General features: G+C 43.0%; 1 protein-coding gene across 4 annotated transcripts in view; it reads right to left on the bottom strand.

Moving 5' to 3' along the window:
* Window positions 1-26,512, bottom strand: part of LOC115195781 (tau-tubulin kinase 2) — a 31,640-nt gene extending 5,128 nt beyond the window's left edge. For 2 of the 4 annotated variants that reach the window (XM_029756021.1, XM_029756041.1), the window contains exons 1-13: window positions 25,778-26,512; window positions 24,689-24,826; window positions 24,200-24,347; window positions 23,888-23,961; window positions 23,536-23,676; window positions 21,349-21,453; window positions 20,969-21,034; window positions 20,795-20,887; window positions 20,594-20,719; window positions 15,943-16,100; window positions 11,092-11,308; window positions 4,071-4,270; window positions 3,034-3,472 (exon numbers count right to left, since the gene is read on the bottom strand). In XM_029756021.1, coding sequence (XP_029611881.1) covers window positions 3,034-3,472; window positions 4,071-4,270; window positions 11,092-11,308; window positions 15,943-16,100; window positions 20,594-20,719; window positions 20,795-20,887; window positions 20,969-21,034; window positions 21,349-21,453; window positions 23,536-23,676; window positions 23,888-23,961; window positions 24,200-24,347; window positions 24,689-24,760 — 1,839 coding nt within the window. In that variant the 5' untranslated portion in view covers window positions 24,761-24,826; window positions 25,778-26,512. Of the gene's footprint in view, window positions 1-3,033; window positions 3,473-4,070; window positions 4,271-11,091; window positions 11,309-15,942; window positions 16,101-20,593; window positions 20,720-20,794; window positions 20,888-20,968; window positions 21,035-21,348; window positions 21,454-23,480; window positions 23,677-23,887; window positions 23,962-24,199; window positions 24,348-24,688; window positions 24,827-25,777 lie in introns of those variants that run through there. The other 2 variants (XM_029756030.1, XM_029756050.1) reach the window with 2 other exon arrangements.
* Window positions 26,513-26,543: the final 31 nt, after the last annotated feature.

Here is a 26,543-nt window from a genome sequence, read left to right as displayed (position 1 = left end):
TCTCAGACAACCCAAAGATTCCTAGATGCCCTTCCAGACTCCCTCTGCCTACCCAAGGACGTCAGTGGACAAAAATCAGTTAACCACCTAACCGAGGAACTCAATTTAACCTTGCGCAATACCCTAGATGCAGTTGCACCCCTAAAAATTAAAAACATCTGTCATAAGAAACTAGCTCCCTGGTATACAGAAAATACACGAGCTCTGAAGCAAGCTTCCAGAAAATTGGAACGGAAATGGCGCCACACAAACTGGAAGTCTTCCGTCTAGCTTGGAAAGACAGTACCGAAGAGCCCTCACTGCTGCTCGATCATCCTATTTTTCCAACTTAATAGAGGAAAATAAGAATAATCCAACATTTCTTTTTGATACTGTCGCAAAGCTAACTAAAAAGCAGCATTCGCAAATGGAGGATGGCTTTCACTTCAGCAGTAATACATTTATGAACCACTTTGAGGAAAAGATCATGATCATTAGAAAGCAAATTACGGACTCCTCTTTAAATCTGGGTATTCCTCCAAAGCTTCATTGTCCTGAGTCTGCACAACTCTGACAGGACCTAGGATCAAGGGAGATACTAAAGTGTTTTAGTACTATATCTCTTGAAAAAATGATGAAAATAATCATGGCCTCCAAACCCTCAAGCTGCATACTGGACCCTATTCCAACTAAACTACTGAAAGAGCTGCTTCCTGTGCTTGGCCCTCCTATGTTGAACATAATAAACGGCTCTCTATCCACCGGATGTGTACCAAGCTCACTAAAAGTGGCAGTAATAAAGCCTCTCTTGAAAAAGCCGAATCTTGACCCAGAAATTATAAAAAACTATCGGCCTATATCGAATCTTCCATTCCTCTCAAAAATGTTAGAAAAAGCTGTTGCACAGCAACTCACTGCCTTCCTGAAGACAAACAATGTATACTAAACGCTTCAGTCTGGTTTTAGACCCCATCATAGCACTGAGACTGCACTTGTGAAGGTGGTAAATGACCTTTTAGTGACGTCAGACCGAGGCTCTGCATCTGTCCTCGTGCTCCTAGATCTTAGTGCCGCTTTTGATACCATCGATCAACACATTCTTTTGGAGAGATTGGAAACCCAAAATGGTCTACATGGACAAGTTCTGGCCTGGTTTAGATCTTATCTGTCGGAAAGATATCAGTTTGTCTCTGTGAATGGTTTGTCCTCTGACAAATCAATTGTAAATTTCGGTGTTCCTCAAGGTTCTGTTTTAGGACCACTATTGTTTTCACTATATATTTTACCTCTTGGGGATGTCATTCGAAAACATAATGTTAAATTTCACTGCTATGCGGACGACACACAGCTGTACATTTCAATAAAACATGGTGAAGCCCCAAAATTGCCCTCGCTAGAAGCCTGTGTTTCAGACATAAGGAAGTGGATGGCTGCAAACTTTCTACTTTTAAACTCGGACAAAACAGAGATGCTTGTTCTAGGTCCCAAGAAACAAAGAGATCTTCTGTTGAATCTGACAATTAATCTGGATGGTTGTACAGTCGTCTCAAATAAAACTGTGAATGACCTCGGCGTTACTCTGGACCCTGATCTCTCTTTTGAAGAACATATCAAGACTGTTTCAAGGACAGCTTTTTTCCATCTACGTAACATTGCAAAAATCAGAAACTTTCTGTCCAAAAATGATGCAGAAAAATTAATCCATGCTTTTGTTACTTCTAGGCTGGACTACTGCAATGCTCTACTTTCCGGTTACCCGGATAAAGCACTAAACAAAGTTCAGTTAGTGCTAAATACGGCTGCTAGAATCCTGACTAGAACCCCAAAATTTGATCATATTACTCCAGTGCTAGCCTCCCTACACTGGCTTCCTGTTAAGGCAAGGGCTGATTTCAAGGTTTTACTGCTAACCTACAAAGCATTACATGGGCTTGCTCCTACCTATCTTTCCGATTTGGTCCTGCCGTACATACCTACACGTACGCTACGGTCTAGCCCAGATTTTTGTGGGCTATACTCGGCCTTGTCTTCGGACGGTAAGTTGGTGGTTGTAGACATCCCTCTAGTGGTGTGGGGGCTGTGCTTTGGCAGGGTGGGGTTATATCCTGCCTGTTTGGCCCTGTCCGGGGGTATCATCGGTTGGGGCCACAGTGTCTTCTGATCCCTCCTGTCTCAACCTCCAGTATTTATGCTGCAGTAGTTTGTGTCGGGGGGCTAGGGTCAGTCTGTTACATCTGGAGTGTTCTCTTGTCTTATCCGGTGTCCTGTGTGAATTTAAATATGCTCTCTCTAATTCTCTCTTTCTCTCTTTCTTTCTTTCTCTCGGAGGACCTGAGCCCTAGGACCATGCCTCGGGACTACCTGGCATGATGACTCCTTGCTGTCCCCAGTCCACCTGGCCATGCTGCTGCTCCAGTTTCAACTGTTCTGCCTGCGGCTACGGAACCCTGACCTGTTCACCGGACGTGCTTGTTGCACCCTCGACAACTACTATGATTATTATTATTTGACCATGCTGGTCATTTATGAACATTTTAACATCTTGACCATGTTCTGTTATAATATCCACCCGGCACAGCCAGAAGAGGACTGGCCACCCCTCATAGCCTGGTTCCTCTCTAGGTTTCTTCCTAGGTTTTTGGCCTTTCTAGGGAGTTTTTCCTAGGGAGTTTTTCCTAGCCACCGTGCTTCTTTCACATGCATTGCTTGCTGTTTGGGGTTTTAGGCTGGGTTTCTGTACAGCACTTTGAGATTTCAGCTGATATACGAAGGGCTATATAAATACATTTGATTTGATGTAAGTCGCTTTGGATAAAAGCGAGAAGTACAGATCTATGTTCATGTCAGTGAATATCTGGTGTGTGTACAGTTCTTCAAAAGTTAACCTGTACTGCAGTGGAGTAAGAAACATTTCCTTCATAATGGATGTAACTGCACCGTCAGGGCCATACTTCAGCAAGACATTTTGAAAAAGTTAGATTTTAATGCCCAGAATACAACTGTATGTATATGTGTGAGCAATTCTTATTCTGCCAAAGCCTTGCTCGTACTCACCTGCTCCATCTGGGCTCGGCCCATGTGGCCTAGCATCCCAGGCAGCCTCCTGCCGCCCAGTAACCAGGTACAGGGCAGGGCCATGTGGGACAGGACGGGGCTGCTCGGGGCTGAGGGAGGCTGGTGGTCCTGGACCTCAGCCTCTGAATGCACCTCTAGTTTATTCCCATCCAGAGCATAGTCTCCTGGAGGCTTGGCTGCCCCCGAGGCCCCGCTGCCTCCCCCCTGCTCCAGCATCAACCAATCCTGGGAGTTTCCCTCCTGGGGAACAGAACTGATGTTCAGGGCCCCAGCCCCCTCCTCCTGGTCGGGGGTCCCCACTCCGTCAGGAGTCTCTGTCGCCTGGTCCTCGTCACAGGCGGTGCCAACCTGCTCACCCCGCCCCCCGCTGCTTTCGGGGATGGTGATCTCTCGCTCCTGTGGATGCTGATTCCCCAGACTGGAAATATAAAAGAAAATTGGGATTTGACATGAGTAATTGCTTAATAAATATTTAAAAGTTGACTAATGGAAATGATTAAAAAAAAAGATTTGTAAAATCTGCATAACTGGCTAATGAACATTCCAACAAGAGAGATTAAGTAAGTTGCCTTGCATGAGCCTTGGCTTGTGCAAGCTAGAAGCAGGAGCTTATCCTCAGTTTCTGTAGCATGAGGCAGCTTGATGTACAAGTACACCCCCTGGACTAGCCAATGAACAGTCCAACAAATTCAAGGTTGGTTGAAACAAAAACCTGCATACAGTAGTTTAAGGACTAAATTAATACATATCCCTCTGCCTTGTGCCTAGTGCAGTGGTTCTCAAACCTCTCCTCCGGGACCCCCAGCAGTATTTTATCTATTCCAGAGCTAGCACACTGATTCAGCTAATCATCAAGCCCTTGAGTACTGAATCAGGTCTTGTAGTTCAAGACTAAAACAAAATTGTGAAATGTCTGCCCCCCCCCCCCGAGAGGTTTGAGAACCACTGTCCTACTGTACACTGTAGAACAATATAAACTATTAAACAACTATAAATGAATGGTAAAAGTTACTGACTAGGCATCAAGGAAGCGTTCGATGGTGGGCTTGGGTTCGGGAACCAGTCTCTTCTCGAAGGCCAGGCTCTGGCTGTGTCTCATCCTCCGGAGCAGGGGGGCCGCCCGGTCCAGGAACATGGTCTCTGAGCGCACTCGTCTGGGGGAGCTCTGGCTCTGGTTGCCACCCTGGTTCTGGCTGTGCTCGTCCTCATTCACCACCTGGAGAAGGGTTAAGCAATGTAGTTGTCACAAAAAAGGTGTTGGATGTACAGCGCAAACGTTATCCACAGCCAGGTGACTTCCGACACACACAAAGAGAGGACAAGGTAAGAGGCTAATCTCCTTCAGCCTCTTGCTTCTCTCTTAGTAAGATCTTTGATTGCTTTTGCTGTCTATGGTCAGGTCATATTGCTGGGTCTTAAAAGAGTGACTGAACACACTGATTCCGCATTTGTATCTCTGTTGTTCATTACGAAAAAAGAAAGGCAGTCTTGGGTGTGGTTCGATGTGGCAGTTACTGATGTTTTTCCCCCATGAGACACCATAGGACAGGGGTTCTCAAAGTGGGGTCCATGGATGTGGTACTGCAGCGGTTCACAGCCAGATCCCTCTCTCTCTCTGTTCTCTGTGGAATACGTTTAGATGGTGTAATTCAATACAATGTAATACTAATCATCTCCAATTTCTTAACCTTGGGCAACATGGGCCTGGGAGGCTTACAGGGATATTGGTATCCACAGCACTCCAATTATCCATTATTCAACTGAATACATTCCTGTATTTTTTTAAGAAAATAAACACTGTAATTTAAGCTTTCAAAACGGCAAAATATTTTAACTCAGCATCTTTTGGAAGGGCTCGTAAGCAAGCATTTCACGGTAAAGTCTACACCCGTTCTATTTGGCGCATGCGACAATTAAAATGTCTATATTGATATTAGGTATAAGATATTAGTTGTGTTCTGATTATGAGGGGGTCACTGATGAAGTTGCAATCCCAAAAGGGGTCCCAGGCCCCAAAAACTTTGTGTCACGACTCCCGCCGAAGTCGGCCCCTCTCCTTATTCGGGCGGCGTTCGGCGGTCGACGTCACCGGCTTACTAGTTGCCACCGATCGATGTTTCACTGTTCGTTTGGTTTTGTCTTTATTGTGTACACCTGTTTTTGATTTCCCTAATTATGTTCATTATTTAAGCCTCTGCATTTCCTGGTTGTCTTGTCGGTGATTGTTTCCTGTTTGTGTTGTTCCCCGATCCTGTATTTTTGGATTTGGAAGAAGTTTTATTTTGTATTTTAGTAAACACATATTTTGTTTACACTCATTCCATGTGTCCTGCGCCTGACTCTGACACTTCTTCTAACTAGTGCATTACACTTTGAGAACCCCTGCCATGGGAACAAAGCCAGTGTCTCTTCCTCAATATAGTCAGAATGAATCTAAGATGGGGGGGGAAAGTGGGGTAAGTACCTTTTTCTTTTCTTCACATTCAGCAGGGTAAATTAAGCCGCCTACAAATTTTTGTACTGAATAAAAAAGTACCACTAACTTTATTTCCCAAACCCAATTCAAGACAATCAAGTTTTTTTTACTTTTAATCTTTAAGCTTTTAACACCTAAACATATGCCTGGCATTACGCCTGGGAAAAACACTTCGATTTGCTCAACTTGACATTGGCTCAACTTACCCGCAGGCAAACATCGAATATATTTGCCCACACAACGACAAGCATGCACTTCCATGCTAGGCTTAGGACCTCATACTGAAGCTTAGAGACCCCAAATGATGTATAGAAAAATCTTTAAATTATCTACTTTCTGGCCTCCCGAGTGGTGCAGTGATCTAAAGACGTCACTAGAGGCGCCACTACAGACACGGGTTTGTCGCAGCCTGCCACGACCGGGAGACCCATGCCGTGACCGGGAGACCCATCTTCACGGTTGACGTTGAGACTGGTGTTTTGCGGGTACTATTTAAATGAAGCTGCCAGTTGAGGACTTGTGAGGCATCTGTTTCTCAAACTAGACACTCTAATATACTTGTCCTCTTGCTCAGTTGTGCACCAGGGCCTCCCACTCCTCTTTCTATTTTGGTTAGAGCCAGTTTGGGCTGTTCTGTGAAGGGAGTAGTACACAGCGTTGTACGAGATCTTCAATTTCTTGGCAATTTCTCACATGGAATAGCCTTCATTTCTCAGAACAAGAATAGACTGATGAGTTTCAGAAGAAAGGTCTTTATTTCTGGCCATTTTGAGCCTGTAATCGAACCCACAAATGCCGACGCTCCAGATACTCAACTAGTTTAAAAGACATTTCTAAGTGACCCAACTTTTGAACAGTAGTGTTTATATATAAATAAAACCAACAATTATCTACTTTGGTTTAGATACAAGCATCATGAAACCTCGAACACAATAAATTAATTTGACTTTGTGAAAAAAGTTTTTTTGGACCTCACTTTTTCCATGTGGTTTCTTCCTTCACAGACTCCATGAAATGATGACCTCTTCCTAAATATTTGATCAAATTATACATTTTGTGTATAGTTTCCTAGAAACAAGGGTGGCTCAACTTACCATTTGGCTTAATTTACCACACTCTCTCCTAACTCAAGAGCAATTTTATTTCTAGCTAACATGTTTGGTGACGTGTTGTCTTATGTAAACAAAGTCCGATCTGCTGCCAGCTGGGCATATCTGTCACACGGTCTGTGTGTTGTGTAGTTTACGAAAGTTCAATCAAGAAGGCAGGTCTGAATGCTCATGATCATTATCAGCATAGAGTATTTTCTTCTCCTCTTTCTTATTAACCATGTACAGGTCATTCACATATTTACCTTATAGCCTATAAGCACGGCACAATAGCAGATGTTCTGAAAGAGCTGCAAAACCTGGACCCGTACAAATCAGCTGAGCTAGACAATCTGGACCCTCTCTTTCTAAAATTATCCGCTGCCATTGTTGCAACCCCTATTACCAGTCTGTTCAACTTCTCTTTCGTATTGTCCGAGATCCCTAAAGATTGGAAGGCTGCCGCGGTCATCCTCCTCTCCAAAGGGGGTGACACTCTAGACCCAAACTGTTATGGACCTATATCCATCCTGCCCTGCCTTTCTAAAGTCTTTGAAAGCCAAGCTAATAAACAGATCACTGACCATTTTGAATCCCACCGTACCTTCTCCGCTGTGCAATCTGGTTTCCGAGCTGGTCACGGGTGCACCTCAGCCACGCTCAAGGTACTAAACGATATCATAACCGCCATTGATAAAAGATTGTACTGTGCAGCCGTATTCATCCACCTGGCCAAGGCTTTCACTGTATTCTTATAGGCAGACTCAACATCCTTGGTTTCTCAAATTACTGCCTCGCCTGGTTCACCAACTACTTCTCAGACCGAGTTCAGTGTGTCAAATCGGAGGGCCTGTTGTCCGGACCTCTGGCAGTCTCTATGGGGTTGCCACAGGGTTCAATTCTTGGGCCGACTCTTTTCTCTGTATATATCAACAATGTCGCTCATGCTGCGGGTGATTCCCTGATCCACCTCCACGCAGACGACACCATTCTGTATACATCTGGCCCTTCTTTGGACACTGTAACAAACCTCCAAACAAGCTTCAATGCCATACAACACTCCTTCCGTGGCCTCCAACTGCTCTTAAATTCTATTAAAACTAAATGCATGCTTTTCAACCGTTCGCTACCCGCCCGCCCGACTAGCATAACTACTCTGGACGGTTCTGACTTGTGTGGACAACAACAAATACCTAGGTGTCTGGCTAGACTGTAAACTCTCCTTCCAGACTCATATTAAACATCTCCAATCCAAAATTTAATCTAGAATCGGCTTTCTATTCTGCAACAAAGCCTCCTTCACTCACACCGCAAAACACCCTCGTAAAACTGACTATCCTACCGATCCTCGACTTCGGCGACGTCATTTACAAAATAGCCTCCAACACTCTACTCAGCAAATGGGATGCAGTCTATCACAGTGCCATCCGTTTTGTCACCAAAGCCCCATATACCACCCACCACTGCGACCTGTATGTTCTAATCGGCTGGCCCTCGCTACATATTCGTCGCTAGGTAAAGCTACGCCTTATCTCAGCTCACTGGTCACGATAATAACACCCACCCGTAGCACGCGCTCCAGCAGGTATATCTCACTGGTCATCCCCACAGCCAACACCTCCTTTGGCCACCTTTCCTTCCAGTTCTCTGCTGCCAATGACTGGAATGAATTTAAAAAATCGCTGAAGTTGGAGACTTATATTTCCCTCACTAACTTTAAACATCAGCTATCCGAGCAGCTAACCAATCGCTGCAGCTGTACATAGCCCATCCAATCTACCTACCTCATACCCATATTGTTTTTATTTACTTTTCTGCTCTTTTGCACACCAGCATTTATACCTACATCATCTGCACATCTATCACTCCAGTGTTAATTTGCTAAATTGTAATTACTTCGCTACTATGGCCTATTTATTGCCTTACCTCCTTACTCCATTTGCACACACTGAATATAGACTTTCTTTTTTTCTATTGTGTTATTGACTGTAAGCTTGTTTATTCCATGCGTAACTCTGTGTTTGTCGCACTGCTTTGCTTTATCTTGGCCAGGTCGCAGTTGTAAATTAGATTTTTAATAATGCACATTCCTCACACTTGTTGTTTAACATAGGGGCTCAATCCTGCAATTATCACCTTCCTCTCTCTCAACCAATGGGTGTAAACCTTGGGATGTAGTCATATGTCAACTTACCCATGTTCTCACTTCTGTGGAAGGACCACCAGAGAGCAGGCTGGGCTCACGGATAGTAGCCCAACAAGGCATGTGAGACAAGGTAACCAGAGTCAATTAAGCAGAGGAATATGTGATTGTAGTTATAGTTTGAAGATAATCGTAATGTGATCTTGTGTCATCTTCCTTTGGAGATTCTCATTGACTGTGTTGGAGTGTTTGTATTGTCAGAAATCCCTCAATAGAGAACTGTGTTGAATCAAGAAAACCTACTCTGGACTCGTTTATTCCACCTTTCCACTTCAGAGTGACACCAAATTACTTGGTCCGCTCACACTTCCTTTTTGTCAGCAACAGTTTGACAACCATCCACCATCAGCTATAATAATCTTAAGGCCCGTCATTGGAACTCCTTTCCCCTCATCTGGCTCTGAGGATCCTCCCTTGAAGTAGAGCCCATTCCCCAAACGATTTAATAAAATGTCATATTGCACTGTCTGTTGTTCATTCAGTTAAGCTTGTACTCGATTGAACTGTGATAGGATTGGATAGAACGTAATCACTGCAGCTGTGTATTCCGTGTTAGTGGGCAAGTGAGCATTGTCGAAATCAAAACCCACCCTCAAGTCATGACGAATTCACTTACAAAACTCTGTTTTGGACAAGACTGAATTTATTTATACTGAATCTATTTATACTTTCTACTCAATTCTGGCACTAGAATAAATGTTGGTCTAATATCCATAGCACATTGGCCAGTTTTCTATCAGAGAAGATGTTTATTGCCATCAGTTGAGCTTTGCGTTTAAGTAAAGATGAAATCGATATCGTTATTTGGGTCTCAGTGGTGTTGCACACATTGTTAATATGCATTACTGCAGTTACAGATGGACCAACAACATCACTGTATAGAATCAATTATTAGAAAATGGAAGAAGTTCAAGATGACGGTCAATCACCCTCGGTCTGGGGTTCCATGCAAGATCTCACCTTGTGGGGCATCAATGATTATGAAGATGGTGAGGGATCAGCCCAGAACTACACAGCAGGACCTGGTCAATGACCTGAAGAGAGCTGGGACCACAGTCTCAAAGAAAACCATTAGTAACACACAACGCCGTCATGGATTAAAATCCTGCAGCGGACGCAAGGTCCCCCTGCTCAAGCCAGCGCATGTCCAGGCCCGTCTGAAGTTTGCCAATGACCATCTGGATGATCCAGAGGAGGAATAGGAGAAGGTCATGTGGTCTGATGAGACAAAATATAGTTTTTTTGGTCTAAACTCCACTCGCCGTGTTTGGAGGAAGAAGGATGAGTACAACCCCAAGAACACCATCCCAACCGTGAAGCATGGAGGTGGAAACATCATTATTTTCTGCAAAGGGGACAGGACGACTGCACCGTATTGAGGGGAGGATGGATGGAGCCATGTGTCGCGAGATCTTGGCCAACAACCTCCTTCCCTCAGTAAGAGCATTGAAGATGGGTCGTGGCTGGGTCTTCCAGCATGACAACGACCCGAAAAACACATCCAGGGCAACTAAGGAGTGGCTCCGTAAGAAGCATCTCAAGGTCCTGGAGTGGCCTAGCCAGTCTCCAGGCCTGAACCCAATAGAAAATCTTTGGAGGGAGCTGAAAGTCCGTATTGGCCAGCGACAGCCCCGAAACCTGAAGGTCTGTATGGAGGAGTGGGCCAAATCCCTGCTGCAGTGTGTGCAAACCTGGTCAAGAACGACAAGTTCTGCTTTTCTGATGTATCATACTTCTGTCATGCAATAAAATGCAAATTAATTACTTAAAAATCATACAATGTAATTTTCTGGATTTTTGTTTTAGATTCCGTCTCTCACAGTTGAAGTGTACCTATGATAAAAATTACAGACCTCTACATGCTTTGTAAGTAGGAAAACCTGCAAAATCGGCAGTGTATCAAATACTTGTTCTCCCCACTGTATATATTATTTTTTTATCCCAGCCCCCGTCCCCGCAGGAGGCCTTTTGGTAGGCCGTCATTGTAAATAAGAATGTGTTCTTAACTGACTTGCCTAGTTAAATAAAGGTAAATTAAAATAAAAAATTCATAAAAATAGTATAGTATTGAAAATACAGTCTTCAGTATAGAAAATGTACCTGTTGAAGTAGACAAGGTTGGCTGAACTGCAGCAGTAAAGGGAAACTAATGAGGGTGTTCATTTGATAGCATGCCATAATTGTGTCTTCCTGTCTAAAACCAAAGTATTTATTTATATTGTCAATAATATTTGATTATTTCACAAATATGCATGTGTTCCAATCCTGACCTTCCTGATGAGAGGTTGTTGTTGTTGCTGGGCTGCGGCGTGGTTGCAGTTGCGGTTGCGGTCCATCTCCTCCCACACGTCAACACCCTGGGCAGCACGTTGGTGCTGGGCCGGGATGGGGGGGCAGTTGTCGGCGTCGCTGAGGCGCTCGCCCTGCAGTACGTCCTCAGTGTTCTCCCTCTGCAGCTCGGCGGGGAGCACCGAGGCATTGGCCATGCTGGCGGGAGATGGAGAAGGAGGAAGGGAAGGGGTTCGAGAGGGAGAAAGAGAAAAGAAGGAGTCAGGAAAGGGAGAGAAAAGAGGGAGTCAGGAAAAGGGACAGAGGAGAGAGAATCATTCAGCTGCTACTTTCCAGAGGACAAATTAGGCCGGTGGTTTCCATGGGATCGCTGACCGAATATACAGATTTCCTTTCCACCCAAAAAAGCTTGGCAGATTTTACAGAATCAACCCATGAATTGAATTGCGTGAGTGGGACAAAAGTTATACCATGTCGATTTGAAGGAAGGTATTAGTCAAATCAGCAAATGCTGACCAATTAGGCATCAATTACACTCATTCACACAAATATTCTGCATCACACCAACCAACAGGAAGCCAAACAAAGTTATGTATCAACATAACATTTCTCCATCTGACCTGTCAGATCAGCTCTGAAAAAGATCTGGGGCATCATTTATCAATCATGCATAGGCAAAAATATGTGCGTAAACCTTGCGTGGGATCATTTCCACGCAAAGTGTGAGATTTATCAATATGAACGTTTGCTTGATAGTGTGCGTAAATTCACACACAGCCATGACCATGCATGTGCGCAGTGGTGGAATAAGGGGACAGCTTATCAAGCGTTGAGTGTGGAAAATGTTGTATTGTAGATATGTAGCAATGTAATGTACTGTTTAATCTTTTGTTTGATATGTAATTTAAGTGCCTTAATGTGTTTGGACCCCAGGAAGAGTAGCTGCTGCTAACGAGGATCCCTAATAAACACAAATACAAAAATATATCCATTAGCCTGTCAAGATATATTTCACAAAAGCACATTTGTTACAATCCATATCAAGCAACAAATCCTAATGGAGATGGGAGATCCTTCCAGATGGACAACCATCTCTGCAGCACCACCAATCAGGCCTTTACGGTAGAGTAGCCAGAGCGAAGACACTTCTTCAGAAAGTATTTAGACCCATTGACTTCCACATTTTGTTACGTTACAGTGTTATTCTCAAATTGATTAAATAAATGTAAAAAATCTCAGCAATCTATACACGATACCCCATAATGGACAAAGCAAAAACAGGTTTTTGAAATTTTTGCAAATGTATTAAAAATGTAAAACAGAAATACCTTATTGACATAAGTATTCAGCCTCTTTGCTATGAGACTCGAAATCGAGCTCAGGTGCATCCTGTTTCCATTGATCATCCTTGAGATGTTTCTACAACCTGATAGGAGTCCACTATTGGTCATGATTTCGAAAGGCACACCTGTCTATATATGAGGTCGCAGCGCGGACAGTGAATGTCAGAGCAAAAACCAAGCCATGAGGTCTAAGGAATTGTCAGTAGAGCACTGAGACAGGATTGTGTTGAGGCACAGATCTGGGGAATGGTACCAACACATTTCTGTGGCATTAAAGGTCCAAGAACACAGTGGTCTCCATCATTCTTAAATGGAAGAAGTTTGGAACCCCCAAGACTCTTCCTAGAGCTGGCTGTCTGGCCAAACTGAGCAATCGGGAAAGAAGGGCCTTGGTCAGGGAGGTGACAAAGAACCCAATGGTCACTCTGACAGAGCTCTAGAGTTCCTCTGTGGAGATGGGAGAACCTTCCAGAAGGACAACCATCTCTGCAGCACTCCACCAATCAGGCCTTTATGGTAGAGTGGCCAGACGGAAGCCACTCCTCAGTAAAAGGCACATGACAGCCCGCTTGGAGTTTGCCAAAAGGCACCTAAAGACTCTCAGACCATAAGAAACAAGATTCTCTGGTCTGATGAAACCAAGATTAAACTATTTGGCCTAAATGCCAATCATCACGTCTGAAGGAAACTTGGCACCATAACTACAGTAAAGCATGGTGGTGGCAGCATCATGCTATGGGGATGTTTTTCAGCGGCAGGGACTGGGAGACTAGTCAGGATCAAGATAAAGGTGAACGGCGCAAAGTACAGAGAGATCCTTGATGAAAACCTGCTCCAGAGCTCTCAGGATCTCAGACTAGGGCAAAGGTTCACCTTCCAACAGGACAACGACCCTAAGCACACAGCCAAGACAAGTGACCAAGTGGCTTTGGGACGAGTCTCAATGTCCTTGAGTGGCCCAGCCAGAGCCCGGACTTAAACATGATCGAACAGCTCTGGAGAGATCTAAAAATAGCTGTGCAGCAACGCTCCACATCCAACCTGGCAGAGCTTGGGAGGATCAGAAAGGCAGAAACTCCCCAAATACAGGTGTGCCAAGCTTGTAGCGTCATACCCAAGACAACTCGAGGCTGTATTGGCTGCCAAAGGTGCTTCAACAAAGTACTGAGTAAAGGGTCTGAATACTTATGTAAATGTTATATTTCAGATTTAAATTTGTTATATATTAGCAAAAATGTCTAAACCTGTTTTGCTTAGTCATTATGGGTTATTGTGTGTGGATTGATGAGGTAAAAAACTACTGAATTTTTACTGGTCAAGCCACAACGGAGCAAACCAAATAAAACCTTTTGGTTTAACTCAATCTCTAATTCTAGCACCTATATTCAGTCTCTGAAAATAGTTATTTTTTAATTTTTTTGATTGCGCCATTGTAAGGCGTTGTATATTCCCCACAGACTTTAAAGGGATGATTGACCATACAGTACCCACCCCTAATAGTGGCACCCTTGGTAAATATGAGCAAAACGGGTTGTGAAAAAAATGTCTTTGCTGTTTATCCTATTTGTCTTTCATTCAAAATATTCACAAAAATCTAACCATTAATTGAAGTCACATTTTTATGTTAAATAAATGAAATAAATATTTTTCTCCAAAACATGTGTGCCACATGGCAACCCCTAGAAATTCTTATGAGTAAAATCTAACGGAAGTATATTCACATATTTTACGTTTTTAAGTTCACCTGAGTGATTAGGAACACTTAAGTGGTAAGCCATGACTTCCTGTTTCACTGGGGTATAAATATGAGATGACACACAGGCCAAGTTCCCATAGTCATCCATCACTATGGGAAAGACCCGAGAATACAGTAATGACATGCGACAAAAGGTTGTTGAGCTGCACAAATCAGGAAATGGCTATAAGAAAAAAGATCAACGGTTGAAAATAGCCATTTCCACTATCAGGGAAATAATTAAGAAGTTTAAAGCTACTGGAGATGTTAACAATCGGCCTGGAAGAGGACGTGTGGCTATATTGACCCCACGCACAATGAGGAGGATGGTTTGAGTGGGTAAAAAAATCACCAAGGATAATACCTGGAGAATTGCAGACATTTGTTGGGTCTTTGGGTCAGAAAGTCTCCAGAACTACGATCAGACGCCACCTACATAACCATAACCAAGTTGTTTGGGAGGGTTGCCATAAAAAAAAGCCTTTGCTGTCATCAAACAACAAACTCAAGCGCCTACAGTTTGCCAAACGTTTCTGGAACTTTCAGTGGGACCGGGTTCTATAATCAGATGAGACCAAAATAGAGCTTTTTGGAAACAAACACCAGAGGTGGGTTTGGCGTAGACAGAAAGATAGCCATGCAGAAAAGTACCTCATCCCCACTGTGAAGTATGGTGGTTGATCTTTGATGTTGTGGGTCAGTTTGTCTTCCAAAGGCCCTGGACAACTTGTCAGGATACATGGTATCATGGAAGTACCAGCAGATATTAAATCAAAACCTCTGCTAGAAAGCTTAAATTGGACCGTGGTTTGATCTTCCAGTAGGACAATGATCCAAAGCACACCTCAAAATCAACACAAGAATGGTTCACTGACCACAGAATTAAGTTTTTGCCATAGCCATCCTAGTCCCCTGCCCTAAACCCCATAGAAAACCTGTGGGATAAGCTGAAGAGGAGAATCCACAAGTGTGGACCTCCTGAATCTGAAGGATCTGGACAGATTCTGTATGGAGGAATGGTCTCAGATCCCTTGCCATGTGTTCTCCAACCTCATCACGCATTATAGGAGAAGATTCAGAGCTCTTATCTTTGCAAAGGGAGGTTGCACAACGTATTGAATGAAGGGGTGCCAATAATTGTGGCACATATATTAAAGAAAAATATTGGTTTTATGATAAGAATGTATTTTTTCTTTCAAATTACAATTTACTTTAATTAAAGCTTAGATTTTTGTGAATATTTTGAAAAAGACCAAGAGGATAAACATTTACCAAGTGTGCCAATATTAGTGGAGGGCACTGTATATGCACTAAGGCTAAGAACAATTGGTATTTATCAATGGTCATCTCCTACCGGTGTACATATGACACTCGTAGGATTGTTTGATAAAACACACTTTTTCTATGCAAACAAACATTCTAAATTCTGTTCGTAAGTAGTATTTTAGAATAGTTTCGAAGCAATATTGATAAATATTTGTGGAACAAATATCAGAATTGGGCTGCCTGTCTAAACACAGTCTTTGAGTAGAACAGTTACCATTTTGGATTACAGTTGCAACATTATGGGTACTTTCCCAAAATTCCCAGGTTTTCCAGATATCCAGTTGGGAAGATTCCTGGAATAAGTAGGAAATTCAGGAATTCTCCTCCCTGGATTCCTGAAAAAAAAACTGCAACCCTACTTCTGATACCAAACAGTTCTACCTCTCCGCTACTATTTTCAAACAATATGCCATCATTGCAGTTCTTACCCAATGTAAGCTGGTGTGAGGCGGGTCAGTTGCTGAGCGGTGGTGGCTGAACCGGTGATGGTCAGCATATCCTCTGAGTCGCACCTCTCCCAGTCATACGGGTCATTCTCCAACACGTTGTGGCTCTTCATGGCATTTTCAAACACTGAAATTAGTAGCTGGAACAGAACAACCAAAACCATTGACATTTAGCATTATGAAACAATGGGAAGATCTATTGTTGGCTTGTTGTTGGCAGACAAATACACACATAGGAGTGGGTGTCAATTCCATTCAAATTCAGTTAAATCAGGGAGTTAGGTCTGTCCCCGCCAAATTTTTTTTTTGGGGGTTGGCCAAGAGTCATCTGTTCTTTTGACCAATCGATTAGTTGAAATTAGCGGCGCAGGTCCTAATCCAGGCACTTGTCATCTCCCGTCTGGATTACTGCAACTCGCTGTTGGCTGGGCTCCCTGCCTGTGCCATTAAACCCCTACAACTCATCCAGAACGCCGCAGCCCGTCTGGTGTTAAACCTTCCCAAGTTCTCTCACGTCACCCCGCTCCTCCGCACACTCCATTGGCTTCCAGTTGAAGCTCGCATCTGCTACAAGACCATGGCGCTTGCCTACGGAGCTGTGAGGGGAACGGCACCTCCGTACCTTCAGGCTCTGATCAGTCCCTACACCCAAAGAAGGGCACTGCGTTCATCCACCTCTGGCCTGCTCGCCTCCCTACCTCTGCGGAAGCACAGTTCCCGCTCAGCCCAGTCAAAACTGTTCGCTGCTCTGGCACCCCAATGGTGGAACAAGCTCCCTCACGACGCCAGGACAGCGGAGTCAATCACCACCTTCCGGAGACACCTGAAACCCCACCTCTTTAAGGAATACCTGGGATAGGATTAAGTAATCCTTCTAACCCTCCCCGCCCCTACCCTCCCCCCCAAAAAAGATATAGATGTACTATTGTAAAGTGGTTGTTCCACTGGATATCATAAGGTGTATTCACCAATTTGTAAGTCGCTCTGGATAAGAGTGTCTGCTAAATGACGTAAATGTAAACATGTATCGTTCCATATATTTACACATCCTATGTGTTTAAATCAAATCAACTATATTCACTGAGCTTGTCTGATGCTTTAAGCACATGGTTTGATTAAATAATTAAGACACACAAATGACTAGAAGGAGCCCGACAAGCAATTGATTTGATTGTGCCGGGCCAGCTCAGACTTGCTGCATTGTGTTAAAAAAAAGAGACAGCGAGTGACTGTAACTGGCACCCGTTGTCTCTCTCCTCCCTGCAGCAGCGACCACCACAGAACATCAAAGTGTTTGTTGATGAAGGTGCAACATAATTATTGCCATTTCTGTTACCGAAATCCTTCATTTGTTTAGGAAAAACATTCCCCATTCCCTCGACCCTTGCTCTCATTACAGGACACGTTTGCGTCGCATGCACATGACCAAATACCTATTTGTATGGGAATAGTATTACTACAGAACGTTGGTTATGTAATTATTACTCCAGAATGTCTGTTATTCCAGAGGACAATTCAGACGGGATTCATTTCTAAAAATCCAATAAATTGACAGTTATGACGGAAGCCTGGAGGTTTGAATTCTAGGCGTGAAGATACAGTATTTCAACATGTCCAGGTGATAGGGCCACACTGATAACTCAAGCTTGGTTCCTAAGTTTCTAAACCATACCAAACCATCTTTGCTATAGCGTCGCCATAATATTTGAATTGAGTAAGAGTGAAGATAATCTTTAGGATATTTTAGCGATCCGCAGTAGCTTACGTCCTAAATGCCCCGCAGCCTTCGGATGTGATCTAAACAGTGCACTAGCCATTGCCGGTCATTGCATTTCTGCCACCATCCCCCGCAAAAGTAGAATAGTCCCAGTAAGCAAAATGACGTTGAAAAGAAGTCTAAAATATGTATTTTCCAGACGTTCAAGTTCAATATAGGTTCTGAATGAAATATTATGTTTAAAATATATATTTTCCAGGATGCTGAAAAGGCATCTTCAGGACTTTGAGAAATATGTATTTTCCTGACGTTGAAATCAGGTTCATTTTCAGTTCTTAATGAATGTTGAAAATACATATTTTACAGATGTTGAAAAAAATATTTTTTATGGATGTTGCAAATCTTTTGGGCAGATGTTGAAATCAGGCAAAAAAAATTTGTCCTGAATGAAAGTTGAAAATAAGTAATATATAGACGTCTATGTTTGGACCAGACTGGTCCAAGCTGGACAAAATCTGAACCAAATCGTCCATGATTGGTTCAGATTTGATACGGACCAGACAAAAAAAACAATGTACATGGACATCAAGGCCTACGTGGAAATCAAGGCCGGTCCGGAACTGCACCAAAAAAAGACATCCAAATGATGTCGGTCCATGCTTATTGAGGTGTCGCCTACAGTGTTGCCTGAAATGTAATTTTATGAATGCCCATCTACAGTATGTGGTAAGCCTACCCTTTTTAACACACCAAGAAAACGTCATCCGGACAGGACCAAAAAAAGACATTGGCTCATGCTTACTAGGGTGTAGCCTACTATGTCGCCCGCAATGGAATTTTATGAATGCCCATCCATGTGGTAGCCCCACCATTTGTAAAACAGGCCTCTGCATTGGCTTTATTAGTCCTGATTCCTGTAACTAGTCAATTTGGATATTTAAGCTCTGAATATCAACTACCCAACTTTATCATGAGTTATCGCAAGCCTATTTGCAATGTGTTTACACAGTGGGAAATACAGAAGTATTTTATTTTTCGCTATGATCAGCTTGTAAAAAAATGTATGGGTACAAACTTCAAACCATTGATCATGACAATGCGGTGAAACTCCTGGACAACAGTTGTAATTGTCCATTCCATATTGTCCATTTTATTTTGACCTGTCCTGTTTTTAGGAAATGTTGATTTGTGACAGCTCTTTTTTTACATTTATTTGATTGAGCGCCATTTAGGTTTTTTGATCTGAGAAACTTGCATGATGTAAAAAGTGTGTCTCATTACAGTGTCATACATTTTATCTACAGCCTCTATGCTACAGAAAAGGTTGTGTGCACCAAACAGATGCTGTATAGATTACAATATAATTTTCCTGACTGTTTGGAGCAATGTAAACAACACAAAATAAAGTGTAAGCATACCAGAGTCTGTTGAAATTTTTTTTTTGTTAAGCCTCTATTACAGCAAAGACTAAAAACAGCTGCATTCATTCATGAATGCAATTTCCGAAATGGAACGGTTATTTATTGTTTAAACTAATTATTCAAGGCTCGCTTGATTTTATTTTAAAACTAAAATGCTTGATTGCATTTCAAATCATGAATGACTCATATTCTGTGTGATGACATGAACGAATTAATGATTGATTGACTGATACAGTAGCCTATATAAGTATTGAAATATAGGCCAAATAAGTTATGGTATAAGACTAAATTGGATGTACTTTTACGCCTGCAACACAGTGGTGGTTATACAAGACTGCTATACTAAGCCTACTAATGATAATGAGAAGGATAAGAAGGACAATAAGAAGAAGGATATCAAGAAAAAGGAGCGTTATTGCTATTATAAATATAACTTTTCAGACAATTTGGAAAAGTGTAAACAATAAATACATTTTAAATAATTCCAGAGGCTGTTCTATCGAAAAAAAACTCCAGTAAAGCAAAGATTAAAAACAGCCAAATTTGTGAAATTGTTTACTTAACATGTCATTGCATGAGGCTTGGTGCTCAATAAATCAGTAGGCTATTAAACAAACACTCAGAGGCAACAGAAGTAGGATCTGTCTTATTTCTGTAGATATATTGATGGGCTCCCGAGTGGTGCAGCGGTCTAAGGCACTGCATCTCAGTGCTAGAGGTGTCACTACAGACACTGGTTCGTTTCCAGGCTGTATCACAACCGGCCGTGATTGGGAGTCCCATAGGCTGGCACACAATTGGCCCAGCGTCGTCCGGGTTAGGGTTTGGCCGGGGTAGGCCGTCATTGTAAATAAGAATTTGTTCTTAACGGACTTGCCTAGTTAAATAAATACAATTGAAAAAAAAGTATAAAGCAGTTAGGCTATTGATTATAGACCTAATTAAGTTTGCGTTTCCTCTCTCCTCATTCTGCTGCTGCCTCCGCAGCATTGTTCTCAACACCAAAATACTGGTTAACTTTGCTATTATGCACATAGCAACATGGTCTACGAAAAGGCACCAATTCAACAGCACACTGATATGTTTCAGAACAGTGGACAGCGACTGGTATCCAAAGAGGGAGAAAGTGCATTTCTTATTAAATAATATCATTTTTATTAGTATTGCATCATTGTTCTTATGTAATATAACCATGTATAATTTAAGTAGCATTTGTATTAGACTGATGGACTGTGCCATCCATAATGGATCAGTCCACTCAGACAGGCAAGAATCAGACAGGTGTCTTGCACACCATGATATTTATTTTTTTGCTACTGCTCGACTAAAGAAATCTGGGTCGACCAACAACCTATCGACCAAACAATCCACCAGTCAACTAAACAGTCGACTAAATGGGGACAGCCCTACAGGAAGTAAACTAAAATTCCAACTCCAATATTTTCTGGATATTTGAGTTAATGCACAAATATGGAAACATATAGACCAATGTTACCTGATAGTCAGGCTTAGTGAAGTAGTCCAGGGTCAGGATATGATCCAGGAAGACGCTGAACTCTGAGGGGAGGTGTTTGAGCATGAGGCGATTGTCGTAGGTCTCTTTTAGGTTCCCCACCTGTTCCTGTGAGCAGAGGGAAAAGAGCATGAACACACATGCTCATACATGTACAGTACACACACATGCACATACACTTACTTTGTCTTTGACCTTCCTCCAGGGTAGCTGGCCCACCGTGAACTCCACCAGCATGTAGAAGAGAGACCAGAGGTCATCATGGCGACCCATCTCCTAAATACCACAGACACACACAACATGGGTGAGCAAGGTGAGAACATGTACTCATATAGCCTAGTATAAGGTTGACCTCACCTTATTCTTGTGTGCATTGACTGAGGCATAGCGCACTGTTCCTCTGAACCCTGCCACGGGACGAGGCTGACAGGGAGAGAGAGATGGATAAGAAATGAAATTGAATCTTCCCTATTCACACTAGCATACTACTTAGAATACATGCCCAATGCCAGCTTCATTTTAAGTGGAAATTGAAATGTAGCCATCACATTGACATTTTAGTCATTTAGTAGACACTCTTATCCAGAGTGACTAACAGTAGTGAGTGCATACATGTTCATACTTTTTTCGTACTGGTCCCCCATGGGAATCGAACCCACAACCCTGGCATTGCAAGCATCATGCTTTACCAACTGAGCTACATGCGCATACACACATGCATGTGCAGGAATACTTACAGGACGCACTTCCTGACAAGAGTTGGTGAACTGTCGGGCCAGACCAAAGTCGAGCATGTAGCAGCATCGACATGTGCTGGACAGGCGCCCCATGGCAAAGTTTGACTGGGGTGGTACAAACACAGTAAATCAGTCACTGATACTTAGTCTTGTCGTTGCCATTGATCTGATGAAGCAGGCAATAATCTAATAAATCCTGTTACTCTTTCCAGCAATGCCTGGTGCAATGCTTTGAAAGTTGATGCGGTCTTATAATAAGGCATTTCTCACCATGCATCAATTTGTTTTACTGATAATAACAAAATGGCTGGGATGTAGTCAGGATCACTGAGACATTATAATATTGTCATACATGCTTATGACAAGTTGTGCAATGCATTACAGTGAGGGAAAAAAGTATTTGATCCCCTGCTGATTTTGTACGTTTGCCCACTGACAAAGAAACGATCAGTCTATAATTTTAATGGTAGGTTTATTTGAACAGTGAGAGACAGAATAACAACAAAATAATCCAGAAAAACGCATGTCAAAAATGTTATAAAATGATTTGCATTTTAATGAAGGAAATAAGTATTTGACCCCTCTGCAAAACACGACTTAGTACTTGGTGGCAAAACCCTTGTTGGCAATCACAGAGGTCAGACGTTTCTTGTAGTTGGCCACCAGGTTTGCACACATTTCAGGAGGGACTTTGTCCCACTCCTCTTTGCAGATCTTCTCCAAGTCATTAAGGTTGAGGCTGACGTTTGGAAATTCTAACCTTCAGCTCCCTCCACAGATTAAGGTCTGGAGACTGGCTAGGCCACTCCAGGACCTTAATGTGCTTCTTCTTGAGCCACTCCTTTGTTGCCTTGGCCGTGTGTTTTGGGTCATTGTCATGCTGGAATACCCATCCACGACCCATTTTCAATGCCCTGGCTGAGGGAATGAGGTTCTCACCCAAGATTTGACGGTACATGGCCCGTCCATCGTCCCTTTGATGCGGTGAAGTTCTCCTGACCCCTTAGCAGAAAAACACCCCCAAAGCATAATGTTTCCACCTCCATGTTTGACGGTGGGATGGTGTTCTTGGGGTCATCTTTTGTATAAATCCACAGGCAGAAAAGAGAGGGATATATATCAAACACGGTGAGTTGAGTTGATGCCAAAGAGCTCCATTTTGGTCTCATCTGACCACAACTCTTTCACCCAGTTGTCCTCTGAATCATTCAGACAGGCATGTATATGTGCTTTCTTGAGCAGAGGGACCTTGCGGGTCATTTCAGTCCTTCACGGAGTAGTGTGTTACCAATTGTTTTCTTGGTGACTATGGTCCCAGCTGCCTTGAGATCATTGACAAGATCCTCCCGTGTAGTTGTGGGCTGATTCATCACCGTTCTCATGATCATTGCAACTCCACGAGGTGCGATCTTGCATGGAGCCCCAGGCCTGAGGGAGATTGACAGTTCTTTTGTGTTTCTTCCATTTGCGAATAATCACACCAACTGTTGTCACCTTCTCACCAAGCTGCTTGGCGATGGTCTTGTAGCCCATTGCAGCTTTGTGAAGGTCTACAATCTTGTCCCTGACATCCTTGGAGAGCTCTTTGATCTTGGCCATGGTGGAGAGTTTGGAATCTGATTGATTGATTGCTTCTGTGGACAGGTGTCTTTTATACAGGTAACAAACTGAGATTAGGAGCACTCCCTTTAAGAGTGTGCTCCTAATCTCAGCTCGTTACCTTTATAAAAGATACCTGGGAGCCAGAAATCTTTCTGATTGAGAGGGGGTCAAATACTTATTTCCCTCATTAAAATGCAAATCAATTTATAACATTTTTGACGTGCGTTTTTCTGGATATTTTTGTTGTTGTTATTCTGTCTCTCACTGTTCAAATAAACCTACCATTAAAATTATAGACTGATCATTTCTTTGTCAGTGGGCAAACGTACAAAATCAGCAGGGGATCAAATACTTTTTTCCCTCACTGTATAACCACTTAAAGCGCTATACCTGCATTCATACACTGGACGCAGAGACATAAAAGTGTATACATTAGTTAATCTGACGCTTAATTGCCAAAATGTCAAACTATCCCTTTAAGGCTCGAGTGTTACCAGTACATTATTTATGCTCTTATCTTGTTCCCTTACCCCTGATTCATGACCCCTTATTATTCCCTCATCTTCTGACCCCATGACCCCTTACAGGTTTGATGTCGCGGTGCAGGAAGCCCACAGAGTGGATGCTCTCGATGGCCTCCAGCATCTGTCGGCCCAGCCTCAGAGTGGTGGAGACGGTGAAGGTGCCGCGAGACATTGCTCTGCGCAGGTCTGCCAGATTCCTCCCCTATAGGACACAGACAGTAAAGCAATGTTTGTGGGATGGGGTGATGGTCACCCAAGGCTGAGATACTTACTCATTCTTTCTCTCACTCTCACTCTCACACACACCACACTTTATTTGAATCCACAAATCACATTACAATTAAAGGGATTCAAATATTTTAAAGGTCGCACACAAGTGCGCATGAGCACGCACACGCAGCCAGAAACCTTACCTGAAGTTCCATCACCACATAGTTGAAGCGGTCATTGCGGCCACAGCCTACAAAGCGACACACATGATCTTTACCTGAAACAGAGAAACAAATGTTGCTTAGAAGGTCTCTCTTCTAAAACACATCAGATATTTACAGTATCTGGCCAAATTATTAGAAACACGTAAATATCCAATCAATATTTTCCACAAAGGTTTGATACGGTTGTGTGAATTTCAAAGTTATGGACATTTCAGTGTATTTCCGAACGACCTCCATTCTAGACGTATATTTGAGGTCGTACTGTATTCCAACAGGGCCCCTGTCTCTCACCCTGGAGCTTCTTCAGCACGGCCACCTCCATCTTCAGCACCTGTTTGGGCTGCTGGGCAGACTCCACCTTCAGGGCCACGTTAACCTGGCTCAGCTGATCCAGCACCTCGTAGATCTCCCCGAAGCCACCCCCACCAATTTTCTTCACCTGGAAATGGAATGGGGAAGGTGGAATGCAGGTAGTAAAGAAAGAAGAGCGAGCGGGTGGGTGGGGGATGGAGGTGGAGAGAGGTGGAGAGAGGTGGAGAGAGAGAACGAGAGGGAAGTTGTGAGTGTTCTGTATGAAAAGTGCCATACTGTATCTACAGAAGGTACACACACCACATCTCATCTCATACCGGTTAGACACATTACATAACACATTACAGAAAGCTGCTTTGACATTCTCGCTGCTGCCTTCTTGCTAGGAGAATGAGAGCAGCGACAAGACAGATTTGACCGAAGCTAGCTGTGCCCTTTCTGTAGCTGGTAGTATTTATAGTAACTCACCACTCTCCATCTCTCCCGGACCAAGTCTGTGACTGACAGGATGTCTGCCGCCTGCTCTACTGCACCACTCATCCCAAGTGCTGCTCGGAGTGCTCCCAACGACGGCCTACACCTGGCATCAGTGTCGCTGGCTTTTTACTGCAGAAAGAAATGGCGAAAGGAAAGAAACATTTCAATTTAGACAACTGACGAAATCAGGCCAAAGTAGAGTCCTTGATGACCTCCAGCTTCATGTGTCCCCAGAGAGATGTCAAAATGTGTGTGTTGTCACTGTCATTTTACTTTCTTCACCTATATACTAATGTAAAGGACGTATTGGAACATTTACATCCATTTGTTTTTATTCACAGCAAATAATGTTTCTTTGGATAATCACATCACTGGACATATTAAAAGCCCCATCAGCAGAATCGACCACTTCTATTGCAGGCTACTTTTATAGCCCATTTAGCCAAGTCCTTTTTCTTACTGTTGTAATAGCTAATATAGCTAAGAATAATGCATGAACACAGTGATTGCCATAAGAGCTGCTTGTTCACAACTTACCCTGTGTGTTGCTTACGTAGCCAACAGACATAGCAACTTACCAACCCAACATAGCCATCCTATTCCAACATGATCAGCTGTCATTCTGAAAACTGTTAAGAGGCATTTCACTTGATAAAATATCTGGCAAGCTGGTTGGCTAGCTGGCAAACGTTAGCTAGGTCTACTAACGTTAAGGTCTTACAAAAGAGAGGGAGAAAGGATCGCTTTGCTAAAATTATATAGCGTAACGTTACCTTGCTTGACAACAAAGCATAACCCTTTGCATCCATCACGTACTGGACCAGTTAGCTAACAACAAACCAATGCTAGCAGCTAGCTATCTTTTTAGACAGCTATCTATCTATATGGTATTTAGTAGCTGGGATAACATTAAATATGTGTAACCCTAGCTAGCTAACTGGTACAAGCAAACGATTTCTTGTCTCTGTAACATGTCGTTTATTTAGCAAGCAAAATAGCTAGCATGCTATGTAGCAAACCTAGCTAGCTAATTTTGGCTAGTATAAGGCAGATTTTACATGCGGCTTTCATCTAACCTACCTTATTTGATTGCACCATTTCCAAGAATATACTATTTTCAATCCAGACAATTAAGTGACATTTCTCCATATCCACTGCTGTGCTTTCAACTCTTAAAACGTTTCATTGTGTACATAACGGAATGGGGAGAAGGTTTCTCCTCCGCTCATTCACACAACAGCAGCGGTTACGTCACGGGCAAGCGCTCCTTCTATCAACTGATTGATCAGTCTGCATCCCTCTGCATCTTTGCAGAGTTCTCTCTTCGATAAGAGGATGCTCTATCTCCGCTGCCGGGCTAGGGATACGAAATATAGATGTCATTGCATTATTAGAATCAACAGCGTTTCCTGGCACATGCTAAAACTGTGAGATTGTGAGATTACAGTATTATGTGCAAAAGAGTGACACCTCAGAAGAGCAATGCAGACACCGGAGCATTGACACCAGAGACTGACCGACAGTGACAGGTCAGAATGAATCCACTGACATTTTAAAGCTAAATTGTGCTATCAAATGCTACATAGAATACTTTGGAAATGCAAATTGTGCTAATGATATATATCCACATATTATTACATTGCCACACCACTGTACTGTTCAAAATCAATCACTTTGGATTTAGCCATGCAGACACCCTGCGACATGCGATCCTTAATGGGAGGCTGGGCGCCCCCTTGCTGACGGAATTTCCCGGCAGAAACACTGCCAGGGTGTGCTGCAATTTGCTGGATGACGCCATACGCAGGCAGTGGGACAACCATATAAGGTGGATAATAGGCGTGGT

This window comes from Salmo trutta, chromosome 1 (assembly GCF_901001165.1).
Source record: "Salmo trutta chromosome 1, fSalTru1.1, whole genome shotgun sequence".
NCBI lineage: Eukaryota > Metazoa > Chordata > Actinopteri > Salmoniformes > Salmonidae > Salmo > Salmo trutta.
Note: the sequence above shows the minus strand (reverse complement) of the source record. Positions and strands in the feature narration are given on the sequence as shown.